The 26,934-nt window shown below is 53.3% G+C and overlaps 2 protein-coding genes and 1 long non-coding RNA gene across 8 annotated transcripts; 1 reads left to right on the top strand and 2 right to left on the bottom strand.

Moving 5' to 3' along the window:
- Glis2 (GLIS family zinc finger 2) lies at positions 1-23,399 on the top strand. Of its 4 annotated transcripts, none has more exons than XM_087910801.1 (7): positions 1-181; positions 14,214-14,435; positions 15,269-15,441; positions 16,828-17,004; positions 17,087-17,220; positions 17,300-17,421; positions 18,887-23,399. In XM_087910801.1, exons 2-7 carry the CDS (start codon positions 14,264-14,266, stop codon positions 19,681-19,683), a joined length of 1,575 nt encoding a protein of 524 aa, XP_087766927.1. In that variant the 5' UTR covers positions 1-181; positions 14,214-14,263; the 3' UTR covers positions 19,684-23,399. The 4 variants fall into 4 exon arrangements, with proteins under 4 accessions (XP_087766927.1, XP_087766929.1, XP_087766930.1 ...); XM_087910803.1 differs by having other exon boundaries at positions 17,087-17,166; XM_087910804.1 differs by having other exon boundaries at positions 17,087-17,166; positions 17,303-17,421.
- LOC148121048 (uncharacterized) lies at positions 17,787-19,437 on the bottom strand. The gene is made up of 2 exons (XR_015738924.1): positions 19,397-19,437; positions 17,787-18,814 (listed from the first exon to the last, which is right to left on the bottom strand). It is a non-coding gene; the product is annotated as an uncharacterized LOC148121048 (long non-coding RNA).
- On the bottom strand, positions 22,120-26,133 carry Pam16 (presequence translocase associated motor 16). Of its 3 annotated transcripts, XM_048433081.3 has the most exons (7): positions 25,984-26,130; positions 25,572-25,677; positions 25,365-25,475; positions 23,715-23,799; positions 22,801-22,937; positions 22,474-22,539; positions 22,120-22,279 (listed from the first exon to the last, which is right to left on the bottom strand). In XM_048433081.3, the coding sequence occupies exons 4-7, from the start codon at positions 23,770-23,772 to the stop codon at positions 22,193-22,195; spliced, it is 348 nt and encodes a 115-aa protein (XP_048289038.3). In that variant the 5' UTR covers positions 23,773-23,799; positions 25,365-25,475; positions 25,572-25,677; positions 25,984-26,130; the 3' UTR covers positions 22,120-22,192. The 3 variants fall into 3 exon arrangements, with proteins under 3 accessions (XP_048289038.3, XP_048289039.3, XP_048289037.3); XM_048433082.3 differs by lacking the exon at positions 25,365-25,475; XM_048433080.3 differs by lacking the exons at positions 25,365-25,475; positions 25,572-25,677 and having other exon boundaries at positions 25,984-26,133.
- Between the last annotated feature and the right edge of the window lie 801 nt (positions 26,134-26,934).

Below are 26,934 nucleotides of genomic sequence, written 5' to 3' on the forward strand. Positions count from 1 at the left end.
CCTGCCCCGAGCTGCAGATGTGGCGGAGCGGCCGGGCGCCGGGCGGCCGCGCCAGGGGAGCCCGCGCCCCGTGAGCCTCGCGCCCGGGCCCCCGCCCGCCCCGGCCCTCCCCCTCGCCCGCCCCCCGCTGTCCCCCGACCGCCGGAACCCGCAGCCGGAGCCAGTCAGCCCGGCCGCCGAGGTAGGAAGCCCCCGGGCGTCGCGCCGGGAGGACGCGGACCCGGCTGGGGACTTGCCTACCGTGCGGGGCCGCGGGGCCCGAGGGTCGCCTCCCCTCGCGCGTCCACGCCTCGCCCCGGGCCATTGTGAGCCCTCGCTGAGGCCCCTGCGCTCGCTGGTTTGCGCGCTCCCTCCCTCGCTCACTCCCTGGCTGGGTCCTTCGATCTCTGTCTTTTCTCCTCCCTTCCCTCCTTCTGTCTGGAGGCCGAGCCGAACTGCGGCCCGGGCGCAAACTTAAGTGGGGAAGTTGGGCGGTCTTGGTGGGGGTGCGCTGTGAGGTGAGAGGGGGCACCCGGAGCCTGGGCATGAAGTTGTAAAGGGCAGCCGCCTTTGCTCACCGGTGCGCCCAGGTTGTTTGGAAGGTGCCCTCCCTGTCTGGGAAAAGTCTTCTTGCCGCCCTTAGCAAGCCCTGGGAAAGGCAGGGAATGGGGCGTCCCTTGTTTCAGCACTGAGAGCTGGAGAACTGTCTAGCGTCTGGTCCACTCCTGCAAGGTGGATAGAAGCAGGTGAGGGACCTGGCAGGATGGGGAGGGTGAGTGATTGTATCTTAAGGGTGGGACTGGAGGAGGGGGCTAGGCAGGTGCATTCCCCTCCAACCAGGAAGATTCCTGTGCCTCCCCGCAGGCCCCCTGGGATGGGCCTGGAGTCCTGGCTGGCACCTGGACGCTTTGGCACAGCGCCCTGCCCAGTAGGGTACTCAGGCCACAGCAGGGTAGCATGCTGCCTGTCTGCCTATCCTGGAGGGCCCGCCCAGCCCAGCCAGAGGGTGGCCGGGAAGCACTGGTTGCAGGGAGTTGCCCAGCCCTGCCCTGGGGCCTGGGAAGCTGGAAGGGATGCTGGGAGGAGCCCTGGGCCCCCAGCCATCACAGCCCAAGATCTTGGCTCTAGAGGGAATACTTGACACCAAGGGGGCAGCCAGGACAGCCAGTGGCCCTACCAGTGCCTGAGCTCCCTTGGGTCTTCGTCTGGGCCAGGGTTAAGCCCTCAGCCTTTGCCCTCTGTGGCAGGTACCCTGCACAGCAGCCTCCCAGCTGTCCTGGCACCCTGGAGGGAAGGTGGAGCTGAACCAGAGCCTAGAGAGACAATTGCTATCTTTGCTAGCTTTCTGAAGCCCCTAGGCTCAGGGAATACGACCACTTCAGTGTGTCCACCACTCCCCAGGCTCCACTCTGGTGGCACAGTACCACAGCTGTCTCAGCCCAGCCCACACATCCCTCTCTAGTGACCTCAGAGCCCTCCCTCTCGCCTCCTTTATTCCTCCCCGTGGGCTCAGGCTGGGCCTCACTGCTGGCCCTGGCCTGTACTGGGGGAGGGGCTGCACCTGGGGGGGTCTCCTAAGACACCCCTTGCTGAGCCCAGCCTAGCCCATTTCACCAGCCCATTCCCAGCTCAGGATGACCCTGTGTGCAGCCGCCAGCCAGGCAGGAGGCAGTGCCAGGCTTTGGTTTTGTGGGTGGGGACCCCTTGGAAGCAGCCCTGTTTTTTTAGCTTTTCCCCCTCCCCCTTCTTTCCGGAGCTACCATTAGTGCTGACCCCCTGACCCCCTATGCCTGCCTGCCCTTCCCTGTCTGTGACCCCTGACCTTTGGTGTTAAATCCCTCCAGCTGGGGCTCTCCGGCCCCAGAGTGACCCTAGCCCAGGCCCCCTGAGGCAACTCTCCCGCTCTTGCTCTCTCTATGCAGGGACACCTGCCAACCCTCCCTCATAGATGGGGGGGATGGGAAGCCAGACAATGAGTCACCCCACTTCCAGGCACTACTACTTTTGGGGTCAGTGGCTTTTGGGGGACTTGCTGGAGCCAGGACACAATCTGTGTGTAGGGTGAATGGGAAAAAGTTCCTGGCCAAAACACCCCGTTTTTGTGTCTTGGGTTCGAATCTTGGCACAACCACTACCTTTTGGGTGTTCTTTAGCCTGGCTCTTCCTTTGTCCAGGCCTCAGTTTCCTCGTCTGTAAAACGAGGGTCAGGCAAGGTGAGCTTTCTGAGTCCTAACAGTAGGTTGGTCTGTCGGTGGGGGCTGGGAGGAAGGCTACGTCCAACAAAAGCTAACTCTCAATTATCCGTGGGTGGAGCCAGTATGAATAACTGGATGCCACAGACATCCCAAAACCTCATTTTAAACAATCGTGTAAACCTCGTCCCCACAAAGCTTTTGTTTCTAAAAAGCTCAGCTGCGAAAGGGTGGCCATAGCCATTTCTTCTGCAACCCCTTTCCTTAGTGGGAATACCCGTGAGGGGCTAGAGGGCAAACTGGACTCCAGGGCCCCTCCTTAGGGCCTGGAGAGAAGCTGGAGCTCACCTCTGCGTCTCAGGCTCCCCTCCAGGGCTAGCCCAGCCTTGGCCCTGTGGAGTGGGAGGGTCCGCTGGCCACCTAAATTGTTCCAGGGTCTGTGCTGGCTCTGGTGTGGAGTGAAGAGTGTGTTTTTCCTCACGACATTTTCCCATGCACATTTCCGTCTCCCCAGCTGGATTCTCCTGGAATCTGAATTTCCCACTTAGGGGAGAGGGCGGTGCCAGCGCTGAGCAGGGTTTGGGGCTATCCCAGGATGAGGGAGGAGGGTAACAGCTGTTCCTGGGGGACCAGATGTTGAGGCTGGGGCCTGCAGTTCTGCTTTTTGGGAGGCATTTGGGGCTCTTGAGGAAAGAAGGAGGGCTGGGGTGTGTGTGTGCTATGCTCCTGGCTGGATCCCCCATCTTCATGTGCCTCTCTGTAGGTTCCACTGAAGGTTCCTGCATCCCAGGGGAAAATGAGGTGGGCTCTTTACCTAAGTGGGAAAAATGGGATTTCAAAGGACAAACCATCAATCAGGGCAGAGTGAGGGGCTAAACCTTTCCCAGGGCTGCCCTTAAATTCCTTCTCTGTTCGCTTATGGTTGTTATTTGGAAACCATCCTTACAAGGTGCTGAGTGGGGAGGGCCCTTTCCCCTTTGAAGGATGATAGGGACCCTGTGGCTGACATGGGTATGTTCTAAGCATGAGGGACCCTCTCTTACCTGATACAAGGGTCTCTGGGTCAGAGCACTGGGGTTTCTACCCTCCAGGAGTTGTGCAGCATTCCCCTACTGAATTAGAATCCAAGCATGCAAATGGGGACTCACCTCTCAGAGGACACCAGAACCAGGTGACTGTCCCCGTTCTGGACGTGTGGACGGCAGCCTCAGCAGGCTTGTGGGACACAGCTACTGACTCATTGTGTTTCTGAGGTGGCTGCACTGAGCCCTCCCCTAGTGAATTTTACTATGAGTGTGGCCAGATTGGGGACTGGGCATTTTTAACAAACACTTCCCCTGCTGATGGGACAGACTGAGCCATTGCTCTGACCTCAGGAACAGGACAGAGCCTGCTGGTGCTAGTAGTCAGAGAAAAACCTGACTGTCTGCCCCACATCTCACACCTTACCAGAGCCTTCCCTCCTACTCTGGCTAATAAAACATGGCAGAAGTCCCCAGGTGGGTCGGGTTGGCACAGCAATGGAACCGTGTTGTTGGGGGATGGGGCGCTAATCCTTCCTGAATATATCTCTTGGAAAAATCCAACCAGCCTACATGCCTTCCACTTGCCTGGCCAACTTGACAGAGACTGCACCCTCACCTGCAATTGCCAAGTCTGTGACAGACCCATGAATCCCAGTTTGATAAGTGAGGGAACTGAGGATGGAAAAGGACCAGTGGGCATCTGGATCTATGGAAAGGGGCATGTCAGCCAGTTTCCTTAGTCTGGATGTAGCTGGGGCCTTGTCCTCTGGCTGGGTGTCCTGAACCTTGCTCATCTTTCCCTGAGAGATGCCCCCCCTCTCTCCATGGGAGATGAGAGAAGAGGTTAGGCCTGGCTTTCCTCCCCATTTGTGCCCTGCTTGGGGGCAGAGGGGGAGCTCACAGGTATTCCTAAAGAGGCCTCTAGAAACCTCCTTATAGCTGGTTGGCCCCCTGGGAGTCCAGAGGTTTAACCTGGGTGACCCTTCTGGCATTGCAGCTGGGGCACCTTCTTCTAGGCATCTCCAGCCTGGACAGGCACAGTCCTTGACTGTGGCTGTTCATTCCCCATCCCCCCCAGATAGGAGGGGGAGGCCCTAGTTAGCTGGTGGCTGGACTGGGAGGGGCATGAGGGTGGGAAAGAGTCTGCTTCAGGAGCAGGGGCTTCCCATCTGCTCCAGATGCCCTTGATGGGGGATGGGCAAAGGGGCTGAGAATCTTCCAGTGCCAGGGCTGTTGCTGTGAGGGAGCAGCCCGGGCCCCTCAAGTCCTTTGTCTTGGATGCGGGAGAGGCCAGGTAGTGCCCACCACAGGGAGGGGTTCGTGTGTGCCTTTACAGATGGCTAGGAGAGGGGACTCCCATCTAATGGTCCTTGGTGCCTTCCTCCAGCCATGGCCAGGAGGGGGTGGGAGTCTAGCAGAGGCTCCTGGAGGCTGCTGAGCCTTCTGAATCAGCCTGGGCTGGGAGCCTGCGCGAGAGCAGTCCCTGCCATCAGACAGGATCTCTATGGTTTCACCATGCTCCCCTTGATCCCAGCAATAAAGAGGGGTTTGGAAGTCAGTGGGGGGAAACTGAGGCTCTGGGAACTTTGGTGACTTGTCCTGTGGTCTCTTGGAGTGTGGGGAGGACAGAGGTCATCCCTTTCTGCCTAACTTACCCACTCACTCTACAAAGCAAGTCCAGAAGCCAGGGAAGCCTTCAGACCCATCCTCACCCACAAGGAAATGCCTCAGAAGGGGCCTGCCAGACCCAACCTGATCCAGCGTCTGGAGGGCCAGGGTCTGTGGAACCGAGCAGGGTAAGGTATCCTGGCATCTGAGACTGGCTGACCCTGACCCATGAAATGCCACTTCAACCTGGAAACTGCCCAGTTCCACTCGTACTTCCCAAGTCTGCTCCCAGGGTCCTTTGCCTCCACTGTCCTCTGCGTCTGACTGGCATATCCCAGCCTGCTGAGCCAGTTCTCCCTTGAGCCACACTATTCTTCCTTCAGAGCCCACACTGCCGTTTACAGTGCCTCAGCCCCAACTGTGGTGCCCTTCTCCTCCTCTCGTCCTTCCTGTTCTGAAGTCCCTCTCTCCCTCCTGAGTGATGGGGATCATGTCCACAGACCTTAGATCAGGTTGAGTCTGGCAGGCCCCTCCTGATAGCTATTTCCTTGTGAGTGAGGATGGATTTGAAGGCTTCCCTGGCTTCTGGATTTGCTTTGTAGAGCTGAGTGGGTAAGCTAGATGAGGAAGGGTATAGGGTAGAGGCCAGCGATTGTACAGTGTGGTTACTGGTATGGCCCAGGGTAGGTGGGAGTCCCAGGGATGAAGCTGAGGAGTTGGGTCCTTTTAGTCATCACAGCTGACCAGTAATGGCAATGTCGTCTCTCCCCTCTCCAACCCTTTTCCAAGTCTGTACCTGATCCCAGTGTGTGCCCCAGATATGAGGAAGAGACCATTTGCCCTTGGAAGACACTTCCATTTGTAGGACTTAAGGCACCCTAAAACCTACCACCTCCCCTGATAATAGACACACAACTGAATTCACTTACTCAACAAATATCCATCCAAGACCAAGTGCTTGGAGAAATGAAGTTCAGGTGCAAAAGAATCATGTAAGGAAACAGACCTGGATATTCTATTCTATTCTATTTATTTATTTATTTTGTTTTTCAAGACAGGGTTTTTCTGTGTCTTTGGAGCCTGTCCTGGAACTAGCTTTTGTAGACCAGGCTGGACTTGAACGCACAGAGATGCACTTGCCTCTGCCTCCCACGTGCTAGGATTAAAAGCACGTGCCACCACTGCCTGGCTCAGACCTAGATATTCCAGAGTGTCCCGTCTCCCAGGTGTCCAGGCTAATCTCATTCTTTCACAGTGGGGAAACTAAGACCTAGGGCCTTGCCTTACATCAAACTAAAAGATAACTGGCTTTTCCACCTATATCTCAAGGATTTCACATCTCTGCTCAGTTCATTATGGGAAGAGAATTGGGCCCTGGGTCAGCAGGAGCAGGGCAAGGGTCAGCTGGTACGATCTTCTGTTGGTGTATGTGTGTCTTCATGTTTGTGGGTACATGCGTGTGTTGTGTGTGCAGAGGCCAGAAGCTAATTTCGAGTGTCATTCCTCAGAAGCTGTCCATCTTGTTTTTTGAGGTAGGTCTCTGATAGCCCTGGGAGTCCCCTGCTAAGCTCGGCTGGGTCCCAGAGATCTACCTGTCTGCTTCCCCAGTATTGGTATTGTAAGCATGGGTCATTATGCCTGGCCTTTGTCACATGGGTTCTGAGGTCTGAACTCGGGTGTGTATGCTTACATGGCAAGCATTTTATCAACTGAGCCATCTCTCCAGTCCTGGCCATCCCTTTTTCTTCCTCAGTGGGCTTGGAGCTGCCTAGGAGCCCTAGTCCCTGCCCACTTTAGGCCTTTCTTCTTTGCCTGGTGAATGCCTGAAGCCAAAGATCAGTGGCAGCAGAACACGGGGCCTGCAAGGGTCAGGCACACTTGGCATGCTTGAGGGTTGGCAACATTGTGGTATTAGTGATGCATTAGCTAGACTTGGACCCAGGGCTGGTATGGCAGGCCTCTTAGCATTGTTGGGTTTGGTGAATCACCCTCCTTTCAGCAGCAGGTGAACCTTGTTCAGGTAGCTCCAAGAGACTGAGGCTGGAGAGGCTATGTCACAGAAGACATGCAGAGGAGGGGGTCAGGGAACTTAGAGCTGCAGGGGAGTATCAAGCTGTCCACTTGATAAGCAAGCCTCAGGCTTTTAGGGAGTTAAAGGCTCTAAGGAAAGGCTAAGGGTCAGAGGCTCTGAGCTGAAGGGGAAATCGCACTCCTCTTTTGTGTAAAACACTCCGTGGCTCCTCGGTGTCCTCATCTTCCAGTCCCTCTGCTGCCTTGTCTTACAGGGAATCACAGGCAGACTTACTGTCCTTCGTCACTGTAGGCTTTGGGGGACAACACTCCTTTGGTGCTGTGGTGCAGCCTTGGGCTCAGGAGGACCGATTTGAATCCTAGCCTCACCATGGCTTGCAAGCTGTCACCTTGACAGTTTACTTTAGCTTAAAGATAGGGAGAATAGCACCTCATTCAAGGGAGGCAGGATAAACCAGGACATAGGAGGCCTATTGGCTTGTCCTTGGTCAGGGAGAACTTGGTCCCTTTGTCCCCAGACTTTCTTCTCTTTACAGTCCTAGCATGAAACCCAGGGTCTCTTATGGGCAGGTGCTCTACCTACTTTTTAGAGCAAATACAGACTTAAGAAAAAGTGAGCCGGCTGATGGTACCGCACACCTTTAATCCCAGCACTCAGGAGGCAGAGACAGGTAGATTTTAGTGAGTTCGAGGCCAGCCTGGTCTACAAAGCAAGCTTCAGGACAGATTCCAAAACTACACAGAGAAATCCTGTCTCGAGAAACCAAGGCGGGGGTGGGGGAGGAGTGAGAAAGAACTCCTGAGAGTAGGAGGGCTTCAAGGGAGGAATATCCCCCCCCTTTTTTTTTAACCTTTTTTTTTTTATGGTTTCTTGAGACAGTGTTTCTCTGCTGGGATTAATGGTGTATGCCACTACCGCCCGACTTTCCTTTTCTCTCTCTCTCTCTCTCTCTCTCTCTCTCTTTTACTTTTTGACAGGATTGTACTGTGTTGCCCACACTGGCCTTGGTGGCCTTGGACTCATTCTGTAGTTCAGAATTTGTAATCCTCCTGCCTCAGCCTCCCAAGCATAGACAGGCGACACCAGCTCCAGCAGCTCCCAGGTTTGTGTGTGTGTGTGTGTGTGTGTGTGTGTGTGTGTGTCCCCACAGAGCTGTGTGCCCCTGACATTGTTTCACTGCCTGTGTGTCTGAGCGACCTTCAGGCCTTGTTCCGTCTGATTTATCCTGGACCCCAGCAGAGAGCCTGGTGTTGGAATGCATAAATGAGTGGGGAGGGAAGGACCAAAGTCCAAAGCCCGCCTTCACCCTCCTGCTCTTGAGTCGGCCGGTGTGCTTGTTCACAGTGGCCTGTGTCTGCCCAGGGTAGTGGGAGAGGTGGGCCACAGGTATGGGCCGCCCGATGTGTTCATGGACATTGCTGGGCTTGGCTTGGGAAGTAGTTTGCTTGCCTTTATGGATCAATCACTCACACCTATCTGGTCTTATAAGCAGTGGCACCTGCCATTGAAGCCAAGGACTGGCCCCTATGTGCTGTTGTGCACACATGCGTCTGTATGTCTGCTTGTCCACCTCCTGCTCATCTAAGAAATACTGGCCAGTACCTGTGCTGGCCTCAGAACACCCTAATGAGTGCACACACACACACATTATCCCCGCCTCCACCCTAAAACAGAAGTGTAGTAGTTTCGTGGGTGTTTGTTTGTTTTGTGAGAGGGGGTGTCACTATGTTGCCCATGCTGACAGAGACCTTTCGATCTTCCTGCCTCCACTTCCTCAATGCTGGCATTGCAGGCCTTTGCCATCACACCTGGTCTGTGCAGTGCTGGGGATAGAACCCCGGGGCCGTGTACATGCTAGGCAAGCACTCTACCAAAAGAACTCCATCTCCAGTCCCACAAGGGCAGTTCTGCCTATTCTTGGCCTTGCTGACTTGCTGGGTGTGTACCCCTGTCTGACACCCTGCTGCCCACCCCTCCCAGGGATTTCGGTGGCCTTGCCCAGCCCTGTGTCCTTCCCTTCCAGCCTGGCAGGCGGTGTGGGGGCTGCTTGGCTGGCTTGCTTCTGGCTGAGGCCCAGGTGCAGGCTTGCTCATGGCCCCATACCCCCCCACCAAAAGCTGGGCAGACAGGAAAATACCAGACATAGTTGTGCAAAGGTGGCTGCAGGCGGGCAGGCAGCAGGAGGTGGGGGCCAGAGAAGGGGGCCCCGAGCCACCAGAACATTTGGAGGCTCCTTGGCTGGACAGACCTTGCTGCCGGAGGGCCACGTGCTTGCATGAATGGATGTGGAAGTGCTGTTGCCACAGGACAAGGAAGCCCCCCTGGTAGAGGCTGATGAAGGGTGCAGGGGGAGCAATCCTGTCAGCCTTTTGTTTCAGCTCTGGGTGACCTTGGTAGATTCACTGTGTGGGTCACCCCCAGCCTGGGCAGAAGTGAGAACCTCCAAGGCTCCTAGTTACTAGCATCTTCCATGTGCCAGGCACTGGGCCAAGGCTTGTCCTATAGAAGGCCCTGTATATCTGGGATTGTTATTGTGGTGCTTGAGTTACCAATGAGGAAACTGTCCTGCGGAGGCTTAGAGAGTGACTGGGACCTGTCTGAGGCCACACAGCCAGAGGAGGCTACAACCAGATAGTTGGATGCTGGCTTTGCTCTGTGAACTTGCCATAGTCAAGTTCTCTGCAAGCTGTGTGCTCGGATGCTGCTCAGACATCCCCAGTGTCCTCTAGCAGAGATGCGTTCGGATCTGGACTGGTTGTCTGGGGACATCTGAGTTTCTGAGGTGGCATTTGCAGGCTAGGTGCCCCTCTTGGGACTCGGAGGGGGTTACACCTAACCAGGGGTTTCCAAGGAAGGCAACCCTCAAACCCTTCCAGGACTGGTACCAGGAAGACTGGTACACAGGGAGGGCCAGTCCTCAAACGGGGCTGTCCTTCCAGACTTGAGACTTAAGCAGTGGTATTACTTAGGATGGGTTTAATAAGTGCCTCCTGTGTGTCTAACTGTTCTGTGCATTGAACATTACATCCCACCTTAGGAAAGAGGAGGGGGTCAGGGGACATGGCAGGAAGCAGTGGAACAGGGTTGGGGCTTCTTGTGGTCTGACCGATGTTTGGAACCCTGCCTGCTGCCTGGTTGGGAAGGGGGCCCTGAGAGGTCCTGTCCCTGCCATTGCCTTCCAGCCTCCCTCACTGGGCGGCCAAGGAGGGTGGAGCTCTTGGCCAGAGTAGGGAGCACAGCCGGTTCCCAGGAATGTGGGGTTATGGGCAGTTTGCTTTGGCAGCATTGCTGCCTCGGCTCTCCCAGCCTTCTGGTGGCCCCCGACCCTGTCGTCTCCTCCAGTGCCCCACCCACTGCCTGCCCGCCGCCTTTCCTGGTTCTGCACCTAACTCCAGAAGCCCTCGGGTCTGGGAGGTGGTGACCAACCTAAGCAAGTCCAAGGACACAGGAGGGGTGATAAACCCTGTGACCCAGGGCAGGCCACCTTCCTGAGCCTTTTTCTGCTTCTGTAAAGTGGCATGAACTGTCACCTGCTGTAACAGATGCTAACGTGTTAAACCATCAGCCTCTGGCTAGGGCAGTCACTGTGATAGACACCATGGCTTTGGTCTTGATCTTGCCACCCAACCCAGTTTTCAGATTCCTAGTCTGTAAAAGTGGAGTGCTAAAGTAAGGGTCCAAGTTACCAGACTCGGAGACACACACCAGGGCCTGTGTGTGTGCGTGTGCGCGCGCGGGTGCATGCTTGTGTGCTAGTCCAGACTGACCTGGAACTTACTGTGAAGCTAGCCTTGATTTACTGATCTAATTGTCTCCCAAATGCTAGTATTATAGGCATGTGCCACCATGACCGACTGCATCTTGGGCCCGTAGCAAGTTCTAGGCTGGGTTTGCTATAGCTCATCAAGTGAGCAATTTCAAAACTACCCCTGGTGAAATGGCGTGATCTTCATCATTAGTCACACCGCTGTGGGGTAGGTGGACAAGGATACAGACCCCACCTTGCTGAGGTCCTAGTCCTTTAATGTTTGCCAGGGACTAAAGAACTATCTAGCATAGGTAGCCCTCCCTCTTTACCCCTCCAGTCTCAAGGCCAACCAAATACCCTCTCTCGGACAGAGAAGGACGGCATCTTGAGCAGGATTCCAGTCCCCTTCTATTAGCTTGGTGACTTTGAAGCTTGGTTTCCCCAAGAGGAAGGGATGGTGGCAGATAGGTCTATAGGGGGCCGGATGCCCTGCAGGAGCTGCAGCTGGGGGCCGTCTGTGCAGGGTCAGCAGCAGGCACACAATAGCAGTCATTGTCTTGGTATGGCTGGCGCGGGGGGGGCACCAGCCCACCCTCAGGGTGACCCCCCCACACCCCGGGTTGTGGGAGGGCTGTCCCCACCCCTGCTGCCCTGGTGGTCCCTGCTCAGCCAGCCCCCTCTTGCGCTTCCTCCCTCACTGCCGCTTCCTTCAGCTCCCTCTGTTCTAATTAGTTCCTTTTGCAGCTGGAGGATCCTCGTGGGGCCTGGGCCATGCGACCACCTCAGTGCGGGCTCCCTTTGCGAACCCATGCAGGTGGGTGTGTCGCGGGGCGCACCCAGCCTACCGGGAGTGAGCGCTGTGAGGCGCAGCCTTTGCTCAGTGATCGCAGCTGCACAGTCAGAACAGGGTTTGAGGCACTCAGCCATCCCGACCAGTAGGGAAACTGAGGCCGTGGTGGTTTCCCCAGCAAGGTTGGGATAGTGACGGGCTAGTGTGCTCCCTGCCCCTTGACACTGCATCCGTGAACTGGGAGATACGTGGGGCCCCTGTCCCTGCGAACCACTAGCTTCCTGAGACCCACTGATCTCCAGAACTCTTAAGGGCAAGCAGCCGGGTCGTGGCTAGGGAGGCAGCTTCACCTTTTCTGGGTCACACTCTCCCCCTCCCCCTTGTTCTAAGCATTTAAGTCTGGCTGGTGCTGACAGAGACATCTCTGGAGGAGCTGAACCGCAGAGGCTGTTTAGAAAAGTGGGGGACCTGCCTCTCGCTTGCCCCTTCACCTAGCTCGGTAACAAAGAGCAAAGCTGAGCTCAGACTGGCTGATGCTGGTTGGGAATGGGAACAGGGAGAGGTTGGCCAAGGTCAGAGCATGAGTGGGGTCATAGGCCCTCTACTCCCTGGGGGGCTATGGGTAGGAAAACTTGTGAGACTCCTTGGGGCGGCTCCTTCCTCCTTTCCCAGGAGGGGCTGCGGCGCCTGGGCTGGGTTCTGGCTTTCAAGAATGACCCCCTACCTCCCTTGGCAGAACCCAGGGACAGGAAGTGAAGGGGTGTCCCTGGAGACTGGGTCAGCTAATGGGGGGGCAGTAATTGGTGTCCCCTTTCCTGCAATGAGTGCTCCACCCAGGGAGATGGGCTCCTGCTGGGGCCTTCTCCAGTCCTAGGTGAACACTGCACTGTTCCGTGGAGGTCCCCAGAACCTGGTGACACACCGGTGGCTCCTCCTAGGCTCCCTCTGGTGGGAGGACAACATGGGGCAGGAGCAGGTGCCAAAGGCTCCTGCTCGGTTGGCACTCTGAGTAGGAGTCAGCACTTGGGTTTCTAGCTCAGGCGCCATGCCAGTGATCTTCTTTTTTCCATGGTGGGTGTTGGGGGCAGGGAGGCCTGTGGCCTTGGGCCAGAAGAGGGACCAGGCCACCAGCCCTTCCTGGCTCCTGAATTCTTAATCAGCATAAATATTTACTTCCTTCCTCCCCTTCCAGGCTCCCAGCATAGAGCAGCTTCAGGGAGGTTGGACTGGGCCTGTGTCTAAAAATAAACAGGTAGAGAGACAGACAGACAGACATAATGGGCTGCAGGTCAAGCAGAGGGCAGCCTTTGCCTAGACTGGAATGGATGAGCAAGCCCAAGACCACCCATCACTGTCACCTACCCATCTACCTGGGTCTGGGACTCCTAAGAGGGTCACCAAGGTGTCAGTGAGGACAAGTGCATCTGACAACTTCAATGGGGACAAGTTGTGGACCCGAATCTCAGTCAGGAGGGGCTTCCTGTGCTCCACTAAAGCAGCCTTGTGTGCCCAGATCCCATGGAGCCGCTGTAGTGGGAGCTGGGAATTTGTCCTCACAAGCAGTATCAGGCCAAGGAAGGGAATGCCCTGAAGGGTGGAGCTTGTGGGAGGCAATGGGAAGCATGTGCAGGGCTGGGATGCAAGTGAGAACCAGGTGAAGCTGCCCCAGAGTCTTGACCTGGAGAAGAGATGGTTGGGATACAGTGGCTGTCCGCTGCCTTGCTCACCCCTGTAAGGGTACTTTTCTGGTTGCACATGGCTCCCACAAGCCCCCAAGGATACACTCAATAAACTGCTCCAAGTATTTCCCAGGTAGTGGCTCTTCGGCCATGCCCACTTTTTTTTTTTTTTTTTTTTTATTAAATACAGTGGTAGAATCTCATAATGTGATTGTTTAGTAAAAATATTTTCAAGGTGTGACAATCTGAAAATGAACAAAGGCAGGGGAAACAAGGAGGGGGTTTCTCATGGGCAGAGAGACTGCTGTTGGAAAAATGAAGTGAGTTTGGTGTGGAAGAGCTGACCATGTTCTTAGGTCAGTGGAGCCTGTGAGTCCACCCATGGATATGAAGATTACAACAGTCAGAAATTGTACAAACTGGAGGAATATCACAATATGGAGTTATAAGAATATTGTTACAGCTTTTTTTTTTTTTTTAATACTGTCTACTGTCCTTTGCTGGTCATAGCTGGCGTGGCCACAGTCCTTAGCCGCCCCCTGGTGGCTTGTGAAGGCCTAACTTCTGTCTTACCTGGAAGGTTCAGTCCTTGTCTTGGCCCATTCCCATGGCCAAGCTTTGCACAGCCTGCCTGGGACAGGCCCTCAGCCTGCTTCCCTTAGAGGTGACAGAGTTCCCTGGCCTCAACAGGCACTTCTGGCATAACGCGTGCTTCATTGGCTACTGAGGAATGCTACCTACATCTTGGAGGATGTTTGTTGCTCCCCGGCCTGCTTTTAGATTTCTGAATTCAGACTGGCAGGCTTCCCAAATATAGCTTCCCATTCTATCAGCAGTGACAGTTGGGACTTAGCCAGTTAGTTCCTGGGAGATGTAGCTTCATGTCTAGCTGTTGTGCCAGCTCGTGAGTTCTGTCACTGGGGCCAGTTTCTAACACCTATTCTCACTGTTAAATGGAGACCACAGACTTGGCCTATCCCAAAGGCTTACGGGGAGTGGCAGTGGAATCTTGCACTGTTTAGATGTTGACTCTCCATGATATGCATGAGTCAGGCCATTCAGGATGTTGTCTCTACTCCTCTGCTGCTTCGAGTTTTAAGGTATAGCTAAAGAGAAACCTAAGGTTACAGTGTCACCGCACAGCCTGTGTCCTTCCCCAGGTTCCTGCCTGAAGACCAGCTGGGTACCCTCTCTGACCCTCCACATCACCATGCACTCCTTGGACGAGCCGCTTGACCTAAAGCTGAGCATCACCAAGCTCCGGGCGGCGAGAGAGAAGCGGGAAAGGACGCTGGGTGTGGTCCGGCATCATGCTTTGCATAGGGAGTTGGGCCTGGTGGATGATAGCCCCACACCTGGCTCCCCAGGCTCTCCCCCACCAGGTACTGTGTCTGAGAATATCGTCTCCATGTTTGTCCATTCATCCTATAAGTGGGTGAGACCTGCCCAGTTTACTCACTGGGCATGTAAGACTAGCTACAATCAGGGCCTGTGGAAGGATCTGGAAAAGAGGCAGGACAGAGAGGGGCAAAGCAGCAGTAGTGGTCCCAAGATTATCCCTGGACTCTGAGACTGTATGTCTGGTTGAACTAGGTGGTGACTGGGGACAGAGCCAGGCAGATGTGTCTTACAGATGCTTTGTGCTCCACCTACCATGTGGCACTCACCTTGTCTGTTGTATCTTCACCTGGACTTGAGAACCAGTTTAACCACATGCTTGAGATAGAGTCAGCAAACCCCAATTTTCCCATTTTACAGAAAGGAACACTAAGGCAAAAGATGACTGAGAGTGAGGTAGTCTTATGGTCTGGTTCCAATTATACTACTTATTCCATGTGTCAGATAAGTCTCATCCTTAAGATGGGTACTTGAAATTTTAAATTTTCTGTCTTTTTGTTGTTGAGATGGTCTCGTGTATTCCAGGCTGGCAATGAACTCATTAGGTAGCCCAGGATGGCCTTGAATTCTTGATCCTTCTGCCCCAGCCTCCTGAGTGTTGTGATTACAGGTGTGAGCCACCATGCTAGGCACATTTGCTGTTTGCTCTCCTGGTGAAGGTCAGACAAGATGATATTTTCATCACAATAACTGTCCTGTCTGTTCCATGGATATCTGGGTTCCCAGAGTAGTCAAAGATGGTGGTAGGGATCCCAAAGTAGTGGAACTTGGTCCAACAGGACTCTAGCCAGCTTCCCTGAAACATAATCTTCTTCAGGCTTCCTGCTGAACCCCAAGTTCCCTGAGAAGGTAGATGGACGCTTTTCCACAGCCCCCCTGGTGGACCTCAGCTTATCACCACCGTCTGGACTGGACTCCCCAAATGGCAGCAGCTCCCTGTCCCCTGAGCGCCAGGGCAGTGGTGACCTGCCGCCACTGCCTACTGCTGTGGTAAGGAGGTGGGAGGTTCTAGAGACACAGAGGCTCCCTGGGGCTCCTTGGCGAGTGCCATCAAATGGGTGGTTTGAAATGAGAAAGGAATTCTCTCAGTTCTAAAAACTCTGAAGTAAAGATGGTGATAAGACCATGCTCCTAGAAGGCTCCAGGGGCAGGCTCCTTCCTTGCTCTTAGGTTCTGGAAGCCCTAATGCTTGGCATTCACCCCCCAGCTGGTAACGACATCTGTCGTGACCACATCTTCAGCTGGTCCCGTGTGTCTGTCTGTCCAGGCCTTCCTCTTTGTCAAAAAGACATAAGGTGTTGGATTTGGAGTCACCTTACTGTAGCAGGACCTCACCTTAACTAATCACTTCCGAAAAGACTATTTTCTTTCTTTCTTTCTTTTATTATTTTTTATTTATTTATTTATTTATTTTTTGAGACAACCTTGGAGCCTGTCCTGGAACTAGCCCTTGTAGACCAGGCTGGCCTCAAACTCACAGAGATCCGCCCGCCTCTGCCTCCTGAGTGCTGGGATTAAAGGTGTGCGCCACCACCGCCCGGCTGAAAAGACTATTTTCAAACAAGGTTATCTATACACACAGGTGCCTTAGATTAGCACTCAGGGTGTCTTTTAGGCTGTTATCATCATTATTCTTTATTTCGAAAGGCAAGGTTTCTCTGTGTGATAGTCCTAGCTATCCTGGAACTAGCTCTTGTAGACCAGGCTGGTCTTGAACTCACAGAGATTTGCCTCCCTCTGCCTCCTGAATGCTAGGATTAAAGGCATGTGCCACCACCACACCGCTTGCTTTTATTTTTATTTTTTTAAAATATTTATTATGTATACAATATTCTGTGTGTGTGTGTGTGTGTATGTCTGCAGGCCAGAAGAGGGCACCAGACCTCATTACAGATGGTTGTGAGCCACCATGTGGTTGCTGGGAATTGAATTCAGGACCTTTGGAAGAGCAGGCAATGCTCTTAACCACTGAGCCATCTCTCTAGCCCTATTTTATTTTATTTTTAAGACAGGGTCTCTACATAGCCCTGGCTGTCCTGTAACTCACTATGTAGACCAGGCTGTTCTTAAACTCACAAAGATCTGCCAGCCTCTGCCTCCCAAGTACTGGAATTAAAGGCGCCTTATACCTGGCTGCAATGATGTAAATTAACATTGTCCACAGGAGGGCAAAAGTGAAGAGTCTGGCCTGGAGGCAGTGGTGGCACACACTTTTAATCCCAGCACTCAGGAGGCAGAGGCAGGTGGATCTCTGGGTGACAGCCAGGACTACACAAGGGAAACCCTGTCTTGAAAAACAAAACAAAAAAAAGTGTAGGGGTGGGGTCTGGGCCTGCCAGTGGGGTACACTAACAGGCTCTTATCCTTACTCCTTAGGACTTCCAACCACTTCGCTATTTGGATGGTGTCCCCAGTTCCTTCCAGTTCTTCTTGCCCCTGGGCTCTGGGGGAGCTCTGCACCTACCTGCTTCCTCCTTCCTCACGCCCCCTAAGGACAAGTGCCTCTCACCAGAGCTGCCCCTGGCAAAGCAGCTGGTGTGTCGATGGGCCAAGGTGAGTTGGGAGCTGGGAAGAGTGGTGAGGGCTGGGCCAGCACCCTACTTGGGATCAGAACCCTGCCTGCCTGGCCCTACAGTGTAACCAGCTCTTTGAGCTCCTCCAAGACCTGGTTGACCATGTCAACGACCACCATGTCAAGCCGGAACAGGATGCTCGGTACTGCTGCCATTGGGAGGGCTGTGCCCGCCACGGCCGTGGCTTCAATGCCAGGTGAGGGAGCAGGGTAAGGGCAGGAAGGGAGGGGCTGGGTGCCCATTGAGCTGAGTGTGCCTCCGGGCCCTCCCTGGAGCAGGTACAAGATGCTCATCCACATCCGGACTCATACCAATGAGAAGCCCCACCGATGCCCCACCTGCAACAAGAGCTTCTCCCGCCTGGAGAACCTGAAGATCCACAACCGCTCCCACACAGGTCAGTTTCTCATGGGGGAGTTAGGATGCCAGGGAAAGACCAGAAAGAGGGACAAATCTCTTGTTCATGCCCTGCTCCCCTTGTTTGACACAGGGTCTCATGTAACCCAGACTGGGTCTAACTGTGTACCAAGGGTGGCTATGGACTCCTAATCTTCCAAATGCTGGGATTATGGGAATTATGGGCGTGGCTTTCCTATCACCTTGAAGGCCATTTGCTGGGGAAGCCCTTACCTGGGTATGATCTTCTAACACCACCTTAGGACTGGCAGACTGGGTCTGCCTCTCTTCATTGTACCCTGAGCCCCATAGACCCACACACCTTATTTTAAGTTACTCAATTAGTACATTAAAAAGAGCAAGCTGGGCATGGTAACGCAAACCTTTAATCTCAGTATTTAGGAGTCAGAGTTCAAGGCCTACCTGGTCTATGGAGCAAGTTCCAGGCCAGCAAGAATTATATAATGAGACCATGTCTCAAAAAAAAAAAATTAAAAAAAAAAGGAAATAGGTGAAATTAAATTAATTATAATTATGTATCTCATGAAACCCAATATATAAAAACATGTCAGCAAACCTAGGCATGGTGATGAATGTCTGTATTATATTCCCAAATAATGAGGAGGCTGAAGGGGGAAGTTGGGTTTTTTTGTTTGTTTGGTTTTGGTTTTTCGATACAGGGTCTCTCTCTGTAGCCCTAGCTATCCTAGAACTCATTTTCCTCTGCTCCCGAGTACTGGGATCAAAGACATGCCCCACAATTGCCCGGCAAACTCAGGAGTTTAAGGCCATCTTTGCCAACGCAGTAAGATCCCATTTCAAAAAATTAAAATGATCAAAACTAAACAGCAGAACACTGAAATCCTTCCTTTCATATAAGGTCTTCGAGATCTAGTATGCATTAGCCTCACAGCACATCTCCTTTTGAGCCCAGCTTCCTTTCAAAGGCTGAGTGGCTACAGGTGGCTTCTGTCCTGGTCAGCATAGTGACTTGGTGATTGAAGCCAGATAAGGTGGTGCATGCCTTTAATCCCAGCACTTAGGAGGCAGACAGATCTCTGAGTTCAGCCTGGTCTGCAAAGCTTGTTCTAGAACAGCCAGGGCTACACAGAGAAACCCTGTCTCCAAAAACAAGAACAAACAACAACAACAACAACAAAATTGTGAGCCGTTCTATGTAAGGCCACGTGAAGGGCCAAGGCAGCATTGTTAGTGCTCACCAAGGGCACACACTTCAAGGTCGAGTTCTGTCTAACAACATCCACAGCATCTATAGCAAAGGGATCTGAAGGGTGTACAGCAATTCTGGTTGCTCTCCTTAGCTGGGGCAGCCTCATGCCAGGTGCAACGACTGTCTCCCAAATCAGAGTCAGAATGCTTCAGGAGCTCTGGGCCTGGGAGAGGCAAGGGGATAGGTGGCAAGATCTGGCGGAGTTGAGACCCCTCAATGCAGCCCACCCCTACAGGTGAGAAGCCCTACGTCTGCCCCTACGAGGGCTGCAACAAGCGTTACTCCAACTCGAGTGACCGATTCAAGCACACCCGTACCCACTACGTAGACAAGCCCTACTACTGCAAGATGCCTGGCTGCCACAAGCGCTACACGGACCCCAGCTCACTGCGCAAGCACATCAAAGCCCATGGCCACTTTGTGTCTCAGGAGCAGCAGGAGCTCCTACAGCTGCGCCCACCCCCGAAACCACCACTGCCCACTCCCGACAGTGGCTCCTATGTCAGTGGAGCTCAGATCATCATCCCCAACCCTGCTGCCCTTTTTGGAGGCCCCAGTCTACCTGGCCTGCCCTTACCCCTGGCCCCTGGTCCCCTTGACCTCAGTGCTCTGGCCTGTGGCAATGGTGGAGGTGGGGGTGGGGGTGGAGGCATGGGCCCTGGGCTGCCAGGCTCTGTTCTGCCCCTCAATCTGGCCAAAAACCCACTGTTGCCCTCACCCTTTGGAGCTGGTGGATTAGGCCTACCTGTGGTCTCTCTCCTGGGTGGTTCTGCTGGTAGCAAGGCTGAGGGGGAGAAAGGTCGTGGGTCACTGCCTGCCAGGGTCCTGGGCCTAGAGGACCATAAGACTCCCCTGGAAAGGACGGAGCGCAGCCGCTCCCGGCCAAGCCCTGATGGACTCCCCTTGCTACCAGGAACTGTACTGGACCTGTCCACGGGCAACTCAGCAGCCAGCAGTCCAGAGGCGCTAACTCCTGGCTGGGTGGTCATCCCTCCAGGGTCTGTGCTGCTCAAACCAGCTGTGGTAAACTGAACCTGGGCTACCCATCTACCAGATGTGACAGCCCAGCTACCTACTGTGGGCTCATCCCCTGACGAACAGAAACTATTCTGCGAAATAGCAATAATATCCTACTGTTTCAGGGGCCCAAGTGTCTGCTTCCTGGGAAGCTGCAGCCCCAGACAAGCTGAGTAGCAAGGATGGTGCTAGCTAGGTCTTTGGTGGCTCCAGAGTGCGGACTTGGTTTGGACCTGCTGTCCAAGGAGGCCATGCTCTTGGATGCTAAGGCCTCACTTGCCTCCATTCCCTAGCACATCGTTTGGGGGAGGCCTTCCTCTGCCTGTCCTCCAAGGACCCCCAGTCCTGCCTCTTGCTCTGGTACATTCCTCTCCGTGAGCAGTCTGGGCAGGTTGTTATTCTTCCCTGCCTTACCTACTTGTCAACCGGGAAGCCCTCAGTGATCATAAACCCATGCTTGGGAATTCCTTAGACTCCTTTCCCTCTGGTACACCCCCTGGAGGGAAAGCAAGACAGACACAGGCCAAGCTACAGGACAAAGCTGCCTTCTCCTACCTACTGTTATGACAAGGTGTTTCCCTGCTTACTTAGCAGAGAAGCCTGCTGCCAGTGCCCCCTTCTGCCTGAGTCAGCACTGCCAAAGGATTGGCAACACTTTCTAAAGAAGGGGTAGCTGAGCACTCGCCTTTCCCTGGGGAGTGTACAGGCAGGTTCAAAGGATCATTGCACTAGTCCAGTCCAGCTTGGGTTGGCCTGGCAGTGCTATCCTGCAGAAGCCTGGATATCCTGTAGCAGTCTACACCAGTAGGCTACCAGGCTTGGGAAGCAGCTACAGGTTTGGGGGTTACGAAGTCATGGAATGCAGGAAGGACTGATTCATCAGACTGGAGCTTTCTAGAAACCACGAACTGAAGCCCATGGGTGGGAGGAAGGCTAGGCAACCAAGAGCAGCTCTTAGAGGACCAACTGTCTGCTAGGGAAAAGCTGGCTTGAGAGTGGACTGTACATGTGACAAGATTGTTTTCTCAGACTTTCCAGTTGAGTCCTTTTCTTGGTGGTGCCTCTTTTGCCCACAAGCTCTACCCAAGCCAGCTCCCCTAGGGCTTGTACTATTCAGAATAAGGTCTAGCGCTGATGTAGGGCTAGAATAAGCCAAGGACATTGGAGGACTGTACTCTACAGCTCCAGAGAAGGTTAGATGTGCCAGCTTGGGCCTCTTGCTGTCCCCTGTACTATGATGCAGAGTGGCTAAGCTCCTCCTCTCCCCATCTGTAGAACAAAAGAGCTGCTGGGATGGTAGGGGTCCTTAGTAGCTCTGTGGTTCCTCTGAGCAGCTTGCCTGTTCATTTTCCCAGACTGCCCTTCTGTTTCAGAAGGGTCACCCTGACCTGACCTGCCCGACTGCTGGGCTTAGGACCCCAGCCCTGATAGGGCTCGGCTGTGCTGACTCTACCCCTTGAAGGGGCTGTGAGCAAGTTAAGGAGCTGGTCTCCTGTCTTCGGGTCTACCCATGATCCAAGCAGCCCCTTGGCTCCGTTAGGGCCCTAGGCCTTAGGTCCCTGGCTGGGAACTGGGTTTGAGACTCAAGCCCGAGAGCAGAGGAACAGGGCACTGGAAGGTGACATTAACTCAGCATGTGATTCAGTGATAGACCAGGCTTGGAAGGGCCGGTGTACTTGTCAGTTTGTTGTTGCACATTCCAGGACATCAGTATTTTAACAGGTTCTAAGTGCCTTTCTATTGTAGCTTATGTTTTTCCTCCTTTTGGCTCCATTGCTGTTAGCATAGAGTTTAAAAAAAAAATAAGCTAATGACTATAACAATTTATTTCCTCCATGTGAGAGGAAGTTTATAAAGAAACAATAAAAGTGAGTTGCAAAGATGGTTTCTGCATATTAGATGTGCCAGGAGCTGGGTAACTTGCTTTGTGCCTGGTCATGGGCATCTCAACTAGACACCTAAAGACCTGGCCTGGAGCTTTCCCTTCAACCTTCCACTCTAAAGAAGAGATCAGAAGGCCCACCCACTTGGGACTACAAAGGGAAGACCTGGAAGAGTAGGTAATAAGGAACAATAAGATACAGACTATCCTCAACTACAAGGTTTAGGCCTTGGCCCAAGCAAGACGCTGGCCAGAGCTGCTTCCTGCTACACATGAACATTCTGACCAAGTCACTGAAAGCAGTATGCAACTCTAGGTGGAGTTCTAAGGTTAGGGGTTCTTTATCTTGAGGGAAGGCATGAGCAGACCCCCTGGTCTCAGGAATGTGTGGTAGAACACACAGGAGGGAACAAAGCCTCTGACAGATCCTGGCCAGGCTTCTAAAGTGGGTATGTGGCTGTTCACCAACATCCCACCCACCAGGCTGTCAAAAGCTGCTGCCCCCTGACTCTTTCACAGCCCCAAATAGGAAGTGAGCGACCTTCTCAAATAGGAATATAAGCACCGGATAAACATGGAAAAGATATTTATTACCAAGCTATAAATTATGAGGCAATGGGTGGGGTGGGGTGTGCCCAGCAGTCACGTTTTGGGCATCTGCCCTTTCTTTCTGTCTTCCTGGGCTTGTATTCGGAGTTCCTCATCTAGGCGTTCTTTTGCACGGACAACCTAGGAGGAGGAAGATCAGGCTCTGGCAATCTCTGTTCTTTGCCTGAATCAAGGGCCTTTCCCCTTCCTGTCCCAGGCCCTAACAGCCTCCCTAGAGGACAGCAGACTGCCAAGATTCAAACAACTTAAGTAGCACTCTGAGGTGGAAGGGGAAACCTATGGCTTCCTTTCCTCATAGAGTTAAAAGCACTCACCTTTGACTGCAAGTAGAAGGAGCCACCCACGGACTTATCGTTCACTTTAAATAGGTGTTCATAATTCTGCAGAGATGAGACAGTGAACATCAGGGAAGGCTGATGGCAAGAGAAGTTAAAGGGCCTGACCTCTGACCCACATGTCATGTAGGAAGCTGCTGTGTCCAAAGGATAAATGTAACCCTGTGAGGATGGCTCAGCTGCTACAGCTAGCTGTGTCTCTACTTTGCACAGCCAGTCTCTCACTGACTGTGGTCAGAGCTTCCACACCCACCCTCCTTTGACTGCTCAATGCAACACAGTCCCATGACCGATGAGAAGCCTCACCTTCTGGACCTCCTCAGGGTTCAGCTTGGAGATGTTGAGAATCTGCTGGGCCTCCTGGAGGCTGAGGCCAGAGAGGTTAGATGCAGCTGCAGACTGGTGCCCAGCACGACCCCGAGCATCAGCAGCTGCCTGGCTTGCTGTGGATACATGGGTGACTGCTTAGCCCCCTCGGTGGCCCAGAGCTTCCCCCAGGCCTTCTAAGTGACACTAAAGGAACACTTCACCTGGGAACAGCTTTTCTTTAGTACTGGCTTCTTTTTGGATGGGAGAGGCAAACATTCCACACTGAAGGGTAAGATGGGGTCAAACTAGGCTCTTGGTCCTTCAATCTAGGCCAAAAGATGACCTTGTCCCTTTCTCCCTCTTCCCCCACCCCGTTCCTTGTCCCAGAGGCCTAGCAAATTTGAGAGCTTTAAGCTACTTTGGGGACTACAGTAAAACTAAGGGAGGAACAGTAGCTGGTGTTAGAGCCTCCACAACTGGCCTAGCTGGTACCCAGACCACCTGGGGGACTGCTTTCCTTTGGTGACCTTACACTCAGAAGTCAGCAAACTTTCTCTTCAGGTGCCAGATAATAAACATTTTAACTTTGCAGTCAATTAGTCTGTGTTGGAATTACTCAGCTCTCCGTGAAAGCAGACAGAAGATGGGGCTATCTTACTTTATTTACCAAAATGGACTGCCAAGGGACCCATCGGCCCTGGACACTTGTGCTAACCAGGACAAACTGAAAACAAACCTCTCCTGTATATAGGAATGTCTCAAAATCTGGTATCGCCTCCTCCCATGGGAAAGTACTCCAGCATCTAAGCCACAGAACTTTACCTAAAAGAGGTCCCTTCATTCACAACTGACACAACCCATGGGGAAAATCTAAACTGGGCGGGGCTCCCAGTATGCAGGGATAGTCTTACCTGCAAACTCCTGCCTCAGGGCCCGGGCAAAGGCTCTGCCCACCACCTGCACACCCATCACAATGATCTGGGCCAGGTACTTGGCCTGTGGGCAAAAGGAACACCTTGGAGATGTGGGGATGATCTAAGGGCTAACTTCTCTAAACTTCCTTGGGTGGCTCTAAATTTGCTGGCATCCCCAGAGGTAGACTGGAAAGGCTATGGGGATGAAATCAACACTGACTTATGGGAAGAAACTGGCTTGAGAGTACACAATACAATCGGTCCCAGACTGCCACCAGGTTAATCCACGCCAAGGCTAATGGCTCCTCTCTGCTTTTGGGGCCATCGGGCCAGCGTTCATGTTACCAGGGAAAAATAGATCCATCCTAACTCTCCCAAGACTTCAAGTCCTAGGACTTGGACTCTGTCCATAAATACAACACAACAAAATCACTAAAGGTCTGGTGTGCAGAGTGGGGAGGCCCAGGTAGGGTGCACATGAGCCTGGATCTCATAATAAAACCCAAACAAATAGATGGCCCAAGAAGATAGTTCAGCAGGTAATAGTGCTCGTCCTAAGACTCCACGAACCAACAGTTTAATCAAGTCACTCTTAACTCTGCTTGGCCAAGGCTTCATTCCCCAGGCAGGGTTTCCATGCCGCCATTGCTGAGTTAAGGTTCTCACGTGGTGCAAATTCATTTCCTCCTCCCGCCTCTGACCCCAGCCAGCCTTGGTCTCTGGATTCTCTCCCTCTTACCCTTCCTCCCCATGGCAGCTGCACTCTTTACTTCTAGGTAAGCTCTCCTGCTTCTTTAATGCTTAATGTCTCCACTGCTCTGAGTTCCTTCACTGTGAATACCCTCCTTTCTACATGGATATGGCCAACACTCAACACTGCCCAGGCACGATGTGGCGCAAACCTATAACTCCAACACTCGGGAGCCTGGGGCAGGAGGGGACCTAGAGTTTGAGGCTAGCCTGAGTTACAGAGCAAGACAATGCCCCAAACCAAAAATCTTCAACACCCTTCAGGGCCTGGCAAAATACGCTATAACCTGACTCCCAGATGAAAATCCCTAGGCTCCCACAGAGCTTTTCTTTGCCTCTTTTGGAAGCGTCCTGGGCATTGAATCTAAGGCCTCTCCTGCGGTGGGCAAGCACTATAACACTGAGCTATACCCTCAGCCCTCGTTACTAAAGTATGCAGGCTGCCCTGGAACTCATGGAATCCACACTAGTTCCGAACTCCTGACCATCCTTCCTAAGCCTCCCAAGTGCTGGGTTTGCAAGTGTAAGCTACCATGACCACCTGAGAGAAGTTCAAGTTGAAATGTGGAGAACACGTGATAAAGACCCAGTTCCACGGGGAATCAACACAAGTCCCACTAGATGTTGGTGACCCAATTACAAGGCAGGTACTGTATGATGGGACATGTGTAGTCTCAGAACACGAACAAAACTGGGACCCAAACCAGGTTCTGACTCTTCCGTGAAAGATTTAACTTCCTGGAAAAGTTAAATTTCTCGGAGCTTCAGGTCTTTTAAGTGTAAAAACGGGGACAACCGAGACAGATTAAATAACAATCTACATAAGGCAACTGAAAGCAGTTAGCTGCCACCTTCCAATAAAGAACAGGCTCCCCAGCCGAGTGTGGTGGCGCACACCTTTAATGTCCAGCACTGGAGAGCCGGAGGCAGAGGTCGGTGGATCTCAATGAGATGAGTTTAAGACACAGAACGTATGTGGACAGCCACGGTCTCATACACAGTGATACCCTGTCTCCAATAAGAAAATAAACAGATAAGGAAACAAACAAATGGGCTCCCCAACCAACCGCCTTCCGATCACCCGGGCAACCCTCAAGAACCTGCCTTTTAAAGGTTGCACAGGTGACCTGCATGGTTCCCACATACACTCAGCCACCAGGTCTCGATTTCAGCTCAGGTCCCAGGTCTACCAATTCCTTGGACGAGCCAACTGTCAAACGTGGTTAAAAACCGAGCGACATCACCGACAACGCCGAGTCCTGCCACTCAGCAGCCGGCCCACCCTACAATCCCCTCCTCCCACCGCCCACAGCGGCTCGCCGACGCCGAGGCAGGAGACGTGGAGGCCGGACTGAGCCGGGGGCTTCCTGCCGGCCGAGCCTCGGTTCCCAGGCCCGCAGTTGTCCCCGCCCGGGCGTCAACGGTCTGCGACCCCGCGACACGCCACAGACATTGTTTCCTGTGGGGTACGCGGGCGGTTCACGATTCTGACTCGACCTCCCTTCCCGAGTCTCACCATGGCGGCCGCTCCACCACAAGGGCAAGGGGGCAGCTTCCCGACTCAGTGGGACCAGCACCTCCGCGGCCGGTGGGTCAGAGGTCAAGGGAGACCGGAGAGCGCGTGCGCGATGCCGCGGCGCGGTTCCAGGGGCGGGACTCAGACGGAAGTCACTGTGACTGTAGGCGGAGCCTGCCTCGGGGTCAGAAGACTGCGGTGCGAGCGTGGGCGGCTCTAGACCCTGGGTGGGTACTGGTGCACCAAGCTTCTTTCCTTCATTTTCCCGAAAATTTAAGAAGAAGCCATCATATAAAATAAGCCAAAGTAATATAGGAATGGATGTCAAATCCTCTGAAATACTTGAGAAAACTAGGTACTTCAAAATAGGTTTAATTGCTGATTTCTCCTGCTTGTGAAACTCCTAGATACCCGACAGGCTCGTCCCGTCCCCACCCACCTCAAGTATGTAATCCAAAACCATCTTCTCAAGTTCCCCCACAACACTGATGCGCCCACCACGCTGTTCTGCTTTGGAGGGTCTGGGGTGTGCTTTAAACAACAGATGTTTATTTTATTTTCTGATGGTTCTGGAATCCTTTTTCTGGGGGACAGTGGTGTCGAGATAGGGTTGCTCTGTGTAGTCCTGTCCTGGAACTCTGTAGACCAGTCTGGCCTTGAACTCAAGAGATCTTCTTACCTCAGCCTCCTGAGTGCTGGGATAAGGCGTGCATCACCACCTAGCTGGTTATGGAATCTTTATGTCCAAGATGATCATGTTGCCAGATTTGTTTTTTATTTAAATTTCTCTGATTGGCTTGCAGAGGGATATCTCTTCTCTTCAGGTCCTCACAAGGTCTTCTCTGGTCTGTTCATAATCCACACACCAAACAGTTCCACCTTTTTGAGTGCACAATTCAGTTCTGCCATCGCCACCGTCTCGTTCAGGCCATTTCCACCCGGCAGTCCCTT

Source organism: Myodes glareolus, chromosome 9 (genome assembly GCF_982192425.1).
Source record: "Myodes glareolus chromosome 9, mMyoGla1.1, whole genome shotgun sequence".
In the NCBI taxonomy this organism is placed as follows: domain Eukaryota; kingdom Metazoa; phylum Chordata; class Mammalia; order Rodentia; family Cricetidae; genus Myodes; species Myodes glareolus.

Bases quoted from the DNA above. Each gene is read 5' to 3' on its own strand.
- Glis2 (XM_087910801.1), top strand. From the start codon at position 14,264: ATGCACTCCTTGGACGAGCCGCTTGACCTAAAGCTGAGCATCACCAAG. The intron at 15,442-16,827 runs GTAAGGAGGTGG...CTTACTCCTTAG, and splicing joins CGCCACTGCCTACTGCTGTG to GACTTCCAACCACTTCGCTA. The intron at 17,005-17,086 runs GTGAGTTGGGAG...CTGGCCCTACAG, and splicing joins TGGTGTGTCGATGGGCCAAG to TGTAACCAGCTCTTTGAGCT.
- Pam16 (XM_048433080.3), bottom strand. The intron at 22,540-22,800 runs GTGAGGCTTCTC...TCATCTCTGCAG, and splicing joins ACCCTGAGGAGGTCCAGAAG to AATTATGAACACCTATTTAA. The intron at 22,280-22,473 runs GTGAGTGCTTTT...TCCTCCTCCTAG, and splicing joins CCTTCTACTTGCAGTCAAAG to GTTGTCCGTGCAAAAGAACG.